The sequence below is a fragment of the Lycorma delicatula genome, chromosome 9, assembly GCF_047948215.1.
Source record: "Lycorma delicatula isolate Av1 chromosome 9, ASM4794821v1, whole genome shotgun sequence".
NCBI classification, from domain to species: domain Eukaryota; kingdom Metazoa; phylum Arthropoda; class Insecta; order Hemiptera; family Fulgoridae; genus Lycorma; species Lycorma delicatula.
In genome coordinates, this window is record NC_134463.1 from 34,089,280 (window position 1) to 34,102,600 (window position 13,321).

Genomic DNA, 13,321 nt, shown 5'->3' on the forward strand with positions numbered 1-13,321 from the left:
AAAATTTATGGGATCGAGTCTCAATGGAGGATATGAAGGGATATGTTGGGAAAATGGGTGAGTCAAAATTTAGAGGGTACATTAAACGCCGGGTACGAATACCCATTGATGCTGTATCAGTGGGTGGTTTTTATAAATGTGGCTCATTATGTAAATATAAGGGGATGTAATTAAAAATTTAAAAAAAAAAACCACTACTTCATTAATTTATGAAAATAATTAAAATTGATAAACTGGAAAAACTAACGGATAATAACTAACTCAACTCGAACAATTTAACACGCACTGTTGCAGGCTAGTTTAACCACCAATGGAATTAGCTACCCTCTGAGATTGAATGTTTTCAAAGAGATATATATTGTAGGACGATGTATCCGTTAAATTATGGTTTAAATGATGTCATATATTTTATGCAAATTTTATCTATTCTGCAATTATTCACACTTTAAGTCATATCAGGCATGTTTGTAACATAATGCAGAAGAAAACAGATGGTTTCTATAATGCGTCAAAAATTATACAAAAGGAAAATTTAAGATAATTCAAAAACATGACGTGATAGAACATTTTTGATTACATTTTCTGTTTCAGCATAAAATATATTTTAAAAAACACGCATTAAAGTATCTATTCCAAAAATCGTGTAATTTAAACTCGTTAATTTTTTATAATTATTTTTATTTAGATGAGTTTATTATCCGATTAGAAATAATTATTACATTTTATCGCAAAGTAAATATATTTTTTACAATTTTTTTATTTCTAGTATTGTTAGTTGTGATATTACTTATTTTATTTTATGATATTTCAGTGTAAAGAAAATGTAGGGATGAATTTATGCGAATTTAAATACGTTTTATCGCTTACATAAATTAATCGTAAAATTTTACTTCATTGTTTTTTATAATACGCAAAACAACATAACATTATTTGTTATAGTAAAGGCAGTTACTTTTATACAGATTTGAATACGAAATCGTGGATACCGGTGTTCTTTGATTGTTGGGTTTCAATTAACCACTCATCTCAGAAATGGTCGATCTGAGACTGTACAGGACTACACTTCACTTACACTCTTACATATCATCCTCATTCATCCTCTGAAGTAATACCTGACGATGATTCCCAGAGGATAAACGGGAAAAAAAAAGTTTGCAAAACAACAAAGAGGATTTATTTATCCATAAAAAATCTGATATGGATACCAAATGACTTCCTTGTACGCCTATTAAATTACATACACATTTTTTTTAAAACGAAAAGTATATAAAATTTTATTTCATTAATAACTTCTGATATTTTTTTCATATTTCTTTTTTTTTATTATTATTATTAGTTATTAATAATTCAATATATTTAAATTAAAAAAAAAAGAGGTGAAACCTGTGATTCGAACCGATGTACCTTCCCTGAGTAAGATCCAAATACGTCATTAATTAAAATTTCATTTGGTTATAACTGGAACCGATGAAAATAAGTACTACTTATATATCGTTGAAAAACTCTCAATAAGGGACTACTACAGTTAAGGAAAAGTCAAAAATCCAAATTTTTATTTATTTTGGACACTTTTGGTTCAGTCGATTGCAATCAAAAGGGGAGGTGCATAACTAGATGTTACAACAGTTCTAAATCTAAAATTTCAACATTTTACGGCTAATGATTTTTAAGTTATACGAGATACGTTTTGAGATGACGTATATGAGATACGAGATGACGTCACGCCGAAACGAGTCAAAATTGATTCAGAGATTGTCAAAATGAATATTTCCGTTGAAATCTGAAAACCAAGATTTTTCGTGATCACAATACTTCCTTTACTTCGTACAAGGAAATAAAAATAAACCTCTCCCTTTTAGATTTATGTTTTTCTTGAAATTTAAAGGTTTCCTGAGTTCAAAAATATTAAACTTCTTGGTTTAAAAATTAATCTTAGGAGATAATTAGTCTTGTAAGGTTTGGAAGTAAAATCAAGAGTGCCTTCCACACATTATTTCCATACATTTCTCGTTAATATAATATAGTTTAAGATTTCACCGTATTTTTCAAATATCTTACAGTAACAAAATATTCTGAGTAAAATATGAAGTTTTTGATTATGTAAATTTAACTTTTACAGTCCTGTTACGCCACTGTAATATAACCGTCAGGTCATTTACCGGTAATATTAAAAATTAGTAGAAATTAAGTCATCAAAACAAATACAAACATATACTAGTTGCAATCAAATCAATAGTTACGGTCATTAGCCCGGTGTAAATTGGCAGCTTATGAAAAGATACCTGACCGGGTTTCGAACCCGAAACCTTCGTACGAAATGTCGAGACGCTACCTACTCAGCATGGAGGTCAGCACTAGTTTTTTTTTAATCTATCCTGTAAGCAATAAAATTTAACATTTTCTATTCAAATTAACTGAATTCAATTTTCTATAACCGTACGCAGTTTTATTTTATTAATGATATTTTTCTTTAAAAAATTAAAAAACCAAATAAAAATACTACTTTTTAACTTAACACAAATTTAAGCTCGTGTTAACACGCACAACGTTTTATTAAATAAACCCTTTTTAATTCTTGATGATTAACCTCTCAGCGTTCGCCCAGTTTGGACGTTCTTGGATCGATTTTTTCAGTTTATGCCCACATTTCACGAAGGAATGGTTATTTTAAAAAATTAAGAAATAGCTTGGTCTTAGTTTAGATAAATAAAGAATATGAGAAAATTAATTAAAAACAACTAAGAGTATTATTACGATTAGGAAGGGTGATAACAAACTTTTTTTTTTTAAGGAAAAACGATTTTAAAATTGCTTAGAGAGGAAAAATTACTGTAACAATATTTAATAACAATTAATTTTGAATTACGCATTAAACTCTAAACACAATATACCAGATACCATTTTCTTGTAGTTACTATATGTCTTCTTCTCTGGTATAAAATATTAAATGATTTGTCTATTTATAAACATCAATTAATCGAAACGATAATATTGATTATCTTTCTTTAATATTAACATTTTTTTACCCTGTAAACAGTACGAGGATCCCGCATTTTTATTTATTTAATTTTTGAATAACCATTCTTAATTAGCTATTTCTTGAAAATTTGTTAATAACTGAAAAATAATTGATCCAAAAATGTCCATAACTGAAGAGAACAATTACAATATATTAATTATCAGACAGAAAATGTTTTTATTAAACAGTATAAAAATTAACTGTTGAATATAATAAGACCACCCGCGTTTATTTATCGTTATTATTAAACTTAACTGTAATTAGATTACTTGATTCATTTAATGAGACGTTTTTATCATATATATATATATAAAAATGAATGTTTGTCTGTCTGTATGTCCCTTATGCCTTCCTAAACCGTTCATCCGATAGCGATGAAACTTTGGGGAATGGTTGGACGCATGCCAGGAAAGGTTTCTGTGTCAGTTTTGACCCGCTAGATGGCGCTGAGGTCGAGATATTTCGAAAAATTGTATTTATGGTCTGATTTGGCTCATATTTAGAATATATATTAGTTACGTGAAAAGAAATATTTTTGTAAAAAAAAATGGACCTGCTAGGTGGCGCTAGGGTCGAGATATTTAAGAAACAAACAGACTTTCTTTTTTAAATATATATATATATATATATATATATATATATATATATATATATATATATATATATATATATATAATGCAATGTTTGTGTCTGCTATAAACTAAAAAACTACTGGAATGATTTACGGGCGGAGAAAAAGGGAGAAAGGAAAAAAGAAAAAATGGAAAAGGGGAAAATAAAAAAGGCGAGAAGGGTGGCAGGGAAAAGGCAATAATGGGAGAAAAGGAACTACAGGAAAATGGAAGAGGGAAATTGAGAAAGAAAAAATATGGGAACGGATAAAGGGTAAAAAGGGGAAATGGGCGTTCATTTAATCTATATATATAATCAAATCTGGCAATAGCGAAGCATTGCTGGGTCTGCTAGTAATTATAAAAAAAGTACAAAAAATAAATATAATACAGAAATTTATACGTATAAAACAGCAAGTCGTGATTGATTCATAATCAACGCCAAGCAAAACCTACTGAAGATAAATTGATGAAAACTTGTACACGTTCTTACGATGCGCACTAAGAATTTTTTTTTTGAAATTCCGACATTAAAAAGTTAATAACAATGAAATTTACAATTTTTTTAAATTTCTCGGTAACAAATGAAGATATCAACTTGATTTTTGGTGTATGTAATACTCACATAATATGTAATACTCGCATGTGCGGACTGGCTTAAACTTAGATTAAGCTCGACAGTAGCCTCTTACGTTGTTTCATTGGAATCTCTATAACAAGCCATGTTTTTAGCCTTTTTGTTTCTTGCATAAACCTTTTTTCATTGGGAAAGAAATTTTTTTATAAATCTATCATTATTTTGAAATATTAAAACCAAATTAAATTAACGAAAAATCCGTTTTCTTGCGCAGTTCTGCGCAAGATTTTTTTCGTAAAATACTTGACTGGTTAGATGTAATTTTTTTCAAATCTGAGCAAATTTTTTAATTTTATTATATTTTCAATAAAAGTTTGAAGTAATTTGATTATTTATGTGGATATTTAATTTATCATACAAGCTCAAATTTTGTGTATATAGTAGAAATTTTATAGAATATAAACTATACCTTTCCTGATAAGGATTCGAACCCGGGATCTTCAGAATAAAGACTTGTCGATGGAAATCATATTGATTTCTTTCTTTGTGCAGTATGTCGTTGTGTCCTTTATCAATTCATATTCTAAAAATAAAAAAAAAATCTGACGTGGACACCACATGACTTCCTTGTACGCCTATTAAATTACATGTACATATTTAAAAAAAAATGAAAAGTACATAGAATTCTATTTCATTAAGAACTTCTGATATTTTTTAATTATTTTTTTATTGTTATTATTTATTCTAAACATTTTTTTACAATGACAGATTAATCATTTTTAATAAATCAATATATTTTAATAAAAAAAAAAAAAAGTTAAAAATAGGAGATGAAGTCTGATTCGAACCGATGTGCCTTCATCTTATAAAAACCAAATATTTCATTAATTAAAATTTCATTTGGCTATAACTCTGGAACCTATGAAATTAAGTACCACTTATGATATATCACTGAATAGCTCTCAATAAGGGCTTATTATTGCAGTTAAGAAAAAGTCCAGAATCCAAATTTGTTTCGATTTTGGGTGGTTTTGGACACTTTTGGTTCAATCGGTTGCAATCAAACGAGAAGGTGCACAACTAGATGTTACAACAGTCCTAAATCCAAAATTTCAGCAATCTACGGCTAATCGTTTTTGAGTTACGCGAGATACATACATACGTACGTACGTACAGACGTCACGCCGAAACTAGTCAAAATGGATTCAGGAATGGTCAAAATGGATATTTCCGTTGAAATCTGAAAACCGAAATTTTTCGCGACCACAATACTTCCTTTACTTCGTACAAAGAAGTAAAAAAAAGATACTTGTGTAATGGTTTGGTAACGAACTACGTTAAGCAAAATAACAAACAAATTAATACTTTTCCTTTAAAAATTATAGATGCTTTTTAAAAACACGTTTAAATGATGTATTTTATGCAACTTAAAACAAATATTTTAATGACTTTTGATTAAGTTAAATAAAACTGATGTTTAGTAAAAAAAAGTATACATTACATTCACATGATAAGTCAGTGAAATCAAATTCCATTCTTGTAATATATTCCTGATCTTTATACAAATATACTAGCACCCCGTCGCTATATGGTTACTTGCGTTTCCATTCGCGATCAAATTTTTTTACTTTATGTTTTTGTGCAGCAGCCACTCTAATCCCACATACAGTAATAGTGACAATCATTGTGTTGGTTGAGCCGCTGCGCCTTTACCGGTGCACTCCTTAAAAGATCGAAATTTAAAAAAGATCCGAAATTTTTTTTTAGATATTTATCTGAAGAATATTTGCAAGATCAATTCTACTGAATATCTAGTTTATTATAATTGGAAATGAGAAAAATCTGTTTACGTTTTTCACCCCTTTCAAGTTCGAATTTTAAAAAATCTAGAAATTTGTTGTTAAATATTCACATGAAAATTACACACACCAAAAATCAAATTGATATCTTCATTTGTTATCGAAATATTCCAAAGATAGTCGGGTTTCTAAAAAATTTTAAAAATCCATTTTTTAACACTTTACACTTGGAATTTCAAAAAATCTAAATAACGGTTTTCAAATATTTATGTGTAACTCACATAAATATTTGAAAACCGTTATTTAGATTTTAATTTAAATTTTAAAATTAGTGAATATTTAACAACAAATTTCTAGATTTTTTAAAATTCGAACTTGAAAGGGGTGAAAAACGTAAACAGATTTTTCTCATTTCCAATTATAATAAACTAGATATTCAGTAGAATTGATCTTGCAAATATTCTTCAGATAAATATCTAAAAAAAAATTTCGGATCTTTTTTAAATTTCGATCTTTTAAGGAGTGCACCGGTAAAGGCGCAGCGGCTCAACCAACACAATGATTGTCACTATTACTGTATGTGGGATTAGAGTGGCTGCTGCACAAAAACATAAAGTAAAAAAATTTGATCGCGAATGGAAACGCAAGTAACCATATAGCGACGGGGTGCTAGTATATTTGTATAAAGATCAGGAATATATTACAAGAATGGAATTTGATTTCACTGACTTATCATGTGAATGTAATGTATACTTTTTTTTACTAAACATCAGTTTTATTTAACTTAATCAAAAGTCATTAAAATATTTGTTTTAAGTTGCATAAAATACATCATTTAAACGTGTTTTTAAAAAGCATCTATAATTTTTAAAGGAAAAGTATTAATTTGTTTGTTATTTTGCTTAACGTAGTTCGTTACCAAACCATTACACAAGTATCTTTTTTTTACTTCTTTGTACGAAGTAAAGGAAGTATTGTGGTCGCGAAAAATTTCGGTTTTCAGATTTCAACGGAAATATCCATTTTGACCATTCCTGAATCCATTTTGACTAGTTTCGGCGTGACGTCTGTACGTACGTACGTATGTATGTATCTCGCGTAACTCAAAAACGATTAGCCGTAGATTGCTGAAATTTTGGATTTAGGACTGTTGTAACATCTAGTTGTGCACCTTCTCGTTTGATTGCAACCGATTGAACCAAAAGTGTCCAAAACCACCCAAAATCGAAACAAATTTGGATTCTGGACTTTTTCTTAACTGCAATAATAAGCCCTTATTGAGAGCTATTCAGTGATATATCATAAGTGGTACTTAATTTCATAGGTTCCAGAGTTATAGCCAAATGAAATTTTAATTAATGAAATATTTGGTTTTTATAAGATGAAGGCACATCGGTTCGAATCAGACTTCATCTCCTATTTTTAACTTTTTTTTTTTTTTATTAAAATATATTGATTTATTAAAAATGATTAATCTGTCATTGTAAAAAAATGTTTAGAATAAATAATAACAATAAAAAAATAATTAAAAAATATCAGAAGTTCTTAATGAAATAGAATTCTATGTACTTTTCATTTTTTTTTTAAATATGTACATGTAATTTAATAGGCGTACAAGGAAGTCATGTGGTGTCCACGTCAGATTTTTTTTTTATTTTTAGAATATGAATTGATAAAGGACACAACGACATACTGCACAAAGAAAGAAATCAATATGATTTCCATCGACAAGTCTTTATTCTGAAGATCCCGGGTTCGAATCCTTATCAGGAAAGGTATAGTTTATATTCTATAAAATTTCTACTATATACACAAAATTTGAGCTTGTATGATAAATTAAATATCCACATAAATAATCAAATTACTTCAAACTTTTATTGAAAATATAATAAAATTAAAAAATTTGCTCAGATTTGAAAAAAATTACATCTAACCAGTCAAGTATTTTACGAAAAAAATCTTGCGCAGAACTGCGCAAGAAAACGGATTTTTCGTTAATTTAATTTGGTTTTAATATTTCAAAATAATGATAGATTTATAAAAAAATTTCTTTCCCAATGAAAAAAGGTTTATGCAAGAAACAAAAAGGCTAAAAACATGGCTTGTTATAGAGATTCCAATGAAACAACGTAAGAGGCTACTGTCGAGCTTAATCTAAGTTTAAGCCAGTCCGCACATGCGACTCCCTCCGGAAAGAGGAGTGCATTGTTTCCTCCAAACACTTGGGATCCCAGAAGGCGTATTCCTGTTAGATCGAAAGGCGCTAGTATCGAAAGGATTTCATGGAACGGACTGAAGGGGAATCATGCCGAGAGTACGAAGTTCATATGCGTAAAGTTTTCCACGATCAATTATTTCTCATTGGTCTAAAGGACCGGAATGCAAATACCAACCCCTTCCATAAATAAAACACAAACTTTTATAACCGCCAGTTAATAAATAATGACCCGCACGGTAAACGAAAGACTCAGCAGCAAGGGACAATCGTCCAGGCTCTGCGATTAGTAGGGAGATAATAAACTCCTGCTATGTTTGCGCCCCGTTCCGTTCATAAGTTTAAGTATTGTTAAACTATTAAAGTTCAATACTAATCAGTGATGACAAAAAAAACTAACTACGTTTATATTATCTGTTTAGTTTTAATATATTTTCATTAAAAACAATTCCATTCACGTTATCGGGAAAAATAAAATTACATCATCAGAAAAAACTTCCTAAAATTTAGATTACGCTCGACAGCAATGTATTTATATAATTGCATTGTATTCTTTACATATTTCTGCTACAAAGTATGTTTATAGACTTTTATTTCTTGCACACAGTTTTTTCTCATTCGGAAAGCAATCTTTTTACAGGCTGATCATTATTTTAAATAAAGGTAAAATGTTAAAATACAGTAAACGATTTTTAATAAAACTTTAGCACAGTTCTACCCAAGAAGACTTTTAGTTAATTTAATTTGGTTTTAATATTTTAACTTTTTTTTTTTAATTCGGGAATGTTGTTATTAACAGATACCGCATATACAGAGTGTTTCTAAAATGGTGAGCTGGCTATACTTTTTCGGATTCTATTTGTAAAACTAAACAAAAAATATCCTTAGGAAAAATGGCAATTTCTCCTTCATTCTCCCGCTGTCCGCTAATTTGTTATTTTTATATAAAAATTTATATCTCAAGTTTGGGTAGACGAATCACATTAATATTTGGTAAGCGTCTTGGTAATAAAATTTTAAAACTATCAAAAAATCAGGACTTACCTTCGCAAATTACAAAATGGCGGTCATGTTTATTTATCAATCCGTTATATCTCCATAAATATTAGGTTTATCAAAATTTATATTATTGCTAAAATATTAAGCTTTTTATTTGAACAAAATGAGATTTTATTTTTTTAAATCGGTTAACAAATAATTGAGTTATGGAAGAAATTTGATGTTGTAATTTTATATCATAATTATTAGGTCTATTATTGTGAAAAAAAATTATTACTTAATTTGATACTAATTTACAATACTAGAATTAACAATAAATAAAAACAATTAATAATTCATCGAATTGAACGTAAGTGGAGGATATGAAAACAGACACAAAATTACATCAATTTTCTACCATAACTCAGCTATTTGTTAAACGACTTAAGAAATAAAATGACATTTTTGTTCAAAATAAAAAGTTTAATATTTTAGCATGACATACATTTTGATGAAACTCATATTTATGGAGATATAACGGCTTGAAGAAAATAAACATGGCCACCATTTTGTAATTTGCAAAGGTAGGTCTTGATTTTTTGATAATTTACCAAATATTAATGTAATTCGCGTATCCAAACTTGAAATATAAATATAACAAAATGGTGGACAGGGGAAGAACGAAGGAGAAATTGCCATTTTTTCTAAGGATATTTTTTGTTTAGTTTTGCAAGTAGAATGTGAAAAGTATAGTCAGCCCACTATTTTAGAAACACCTGTAGAAACGCCAACGTTCCAACTGCAGCATCATAACGAACCACGCTTCTAATATGCTACGCTCAAATTTGGTTGACCTTAATTGAATGTAACACCAGAACGACTAAACCAATAACATGCACAACTTCAGATAGACTACTACAGGATATCTAATTTTTAATGAAATTGATATACTAGATTTAGAAATTTTTGAACCACAAAATTTTTTACATTAGCCTATTATATATATATATACTTTATTTATTTATGATGAAACCCCGATTTAAATGAATGGTATTTTCGTACTTCTCATACAAAACGTATAAAAATTTAATTTCACCCCTTAATCCCACCGTGCGACCGAAAGTAATATTATACCTTATTCGATAAGCTTAAGAAAATTCGAGCTGGACAGTTGTATAATAAATAATTTTATCAAAATCAAATTATAAGTTATTATTTTAAAAATGAAAAAATAAATAAAAATTACCTGGAATTGGTTTTTCTGTTATAGCTGGAGGTGCTGTTTGCCAATAATTTTTATCATCGTTATAATAACTTGCAGTTCCTGGATCATTATAACTGGAATACGGATATGGATATTTGTAACTACCAGTATTTGAACCGCTGCTTGGAACATCTGAATTTGTAATACTGCTACTTGGATATGTATATTCTTTGGCTTCTCTTATTGTCGATTGACTAATATTATCTGTTATCAATCCATCGATTTTTAATCTCGTTGATGAATCAGTCACATCACGGTTATTAATATCCGATGAAATATCACTGTTAAAAGTTGTATATTTCGATGGTAATAAATCTGAATCATAATTATTTTTTAAATATAATTTTGTGTTTTTATTAGTATCTGTTTCATCTAAATCAGTTATTGACATTAAATTTTTATTATTATTATTCTTGTGTTTCGTATAAAAATTTGTATACATAGGATCAAAACCACCTTGGTACGCATATTCATTATAATTTTTTATTGTTTTCATGTTATCATCGTCCTTTTTATTATCATTCCGAGTATTTTGTAAAAATATTGAAGAAACTGTTGTTAAATCTATATTCTCATTATTGTAATTATTTATATCAAACTGTTTTGGTTCTCTTTTATTTTTATCATCATTATCATTATTTTTGTCAACAACTGATCCTATAATTAACGATATATTAATTAATATTATCAATAAAAATAATAAACATTCGTAAAACCCACAGTTCACAATTTTATATAAAATAGACATTTTTTTTTAATTTTAAAGTAATAAAAATACTGTATAAAATGTTAACGTTTCATTCTCCCTTAACACTTTCAAATACGCTTCAACTAACTGTGTATAACTGTCATACTGGTTGTATATATAGTATAGTATATGTGTATGTATGTAAAGACACACCCTTGTACTAGATCAATTGCTTTACTGTTGGTGTTCGTTGTGGTGGTACTGTACTGTGTTCAATTTTTTTTCTATTGTCATTGTAAACACATGCTAAGCAGTTTAGTCACTCATTCTTTTTGTCAATGCCTGTTTATCTCTTTTTTTCTATCTTATTTAAGAAGCTCTTTTTTACATTAGGTCGATTCACTTTTTTAAAATGAGTTGAATGTATTTTAAAAAAAAGAATTATTCTTTTGTTGCATGTTTAGTAACTTGTATTACTTTGTTTTTAGTCTTCCCTGTTTTACCGCCTTCTTTTTTTACACTCTGTCACTTTCTTTCGTATTTTCTATTTATAATTATTTTTCAAGTGTTGAATTAAATTATGTGTTGTAAAGATATCTTTACTACTGTTCTGGCAGTCATATACTCTTTTAATAATTAATACTAAAACATTTAATCTAACTAAATTATCAAGAATTTTTTGATTACCAGAAATATTATCACTATTTTTACATGAATTTTTCCTCTCTCTCTCTCTCTCTCTCTCTCTCTCTCTATAAGGAGGAAGGATTTTTACGGGCGGATTTTTTTGTGACTATAACATAATAGAAGAGATGCATTATAGAAAATTTTAGTTTATATAAAAATATAATGCCTAAACCGAATTTAAACCTAGAACCTCTGGATGAAAGATTAAGATGATACCGATAAGGTATCATCTATGACCTATTAGTAAATTTCTGTTGTTGAATGAATTTTAAAAAAGAACCCGGTTTTAAGGAAAATTTTCTCAGATTTTATGTTTTCTTGAAAAGTATCCCTTGAAAATTTTGTACTAAGATAAATCTCCAAAAATTAAATCAAATGAAGTTATCCTTTACTAATAAGGAAAGAGGGAAGAGAGAGAGAGAGAGAGATGGAAAGAATAGTCACCTATTCACCATAGTTCTTACTGAACTACATAATAGTTAAACAATGTATAAAAGGAACGGATAACATTTCTAGCACTCATGTGTATTAAAAATCTAATATTTAAAAAGTTTCATTATTCACTGATTAGTAAGCAGTAACTGGGGAAACTGACTTTTAGCACACACTTGTTTCTTTTTCTGTTTAGTCTTCGAACCACCGTAAGTTATGACTTCAGAGGACGAATGAGAATGATATGTATGAATGTAAATGAAGTGTAGTCTGGTACAGTCTCGGGTCGACCATTCCTGAAATGTGTGATTAATTGAAACCCAACAACCAAAGAACACCGGTATCCACGATCAAGTATTCAAATCCGTATTACGGATTTGAATACCTTAGAACTCTCGACTTCGAAATCAGCTGATTTGCGATAACGAGTTACTCTCTAGTCTACTAGTCTCTAGTCTAATCTCTAGGTGGGCTAACTTTTAACTCATCTGATAATTCCAATTTGATTTCCAGTTTAACTCGCTCACAATAGGTAGTTTTTGTTATATGGAATTAGATTAATAGCGATCTCTTCTTGAAATTGAACAAAACTAACTGTTGAGCTTAATTTAGCACAGAACTTATTATCACCAACATCAGTTGGTGTTCTGCCTATCGGAAAATCCCTTATGCCATTACTATCTCTATAAATATCTCGCATGCTACCTCCTTCGTAACGTCCAATCTCCACTTGTAAATTCATCCAATCTCCACAATCTAGTAAATTCATCCTTCTTCCTCGCCTCTTTTCTCCTTGATCCTTCATTCCATTCCATTTCCTCTAACCGGTTTCCTTTTCTTTTGTGTAGTTCCCGCATGAGTGCTTCTTATTCTTTAGTTTTTTTTATTACTTCTTCATTCCTCACTTTAACGACCATCTTTCTTTCTTTATCATTCTCCATACCTGCATCACAATCCAGTCCCTCTCTTTCTTCCTCATCGTTCATGCTTCACTAACATAAAAAACTTTCCATACATAGCATTTGGCAAACCTCTGCCTTATCTCTAAGTC

At 28.9% G+C, this 13,321-nt stretch overlaps 1 protein-coding gene across 1 annotated transcript in view; it reads right to left on the bottom strand.

Moving 5' to 3' along the window:
• The window catches only part of LOC142330074 (uncharacterized), a 29,947-nt gene extending 18,691 nt beyond the window's left edge, over positions 1-11,256 (bottom strand). The window contains exon 1 of the mRNA XM_075375123.1: positions 10,446-11,256. Coding sequence (XP_075231238.1) covers positions 10,446-11,211 — 766 coding nt within the window. The 5' untranslated portion in view covers positions 11,212-11,256. The remainder of the gene's footprint in view (positions 1-10,445) is intronic.
• Between the last annotated feature and the right edge of the window lie 2,065 nt (positions 11,257-13,321).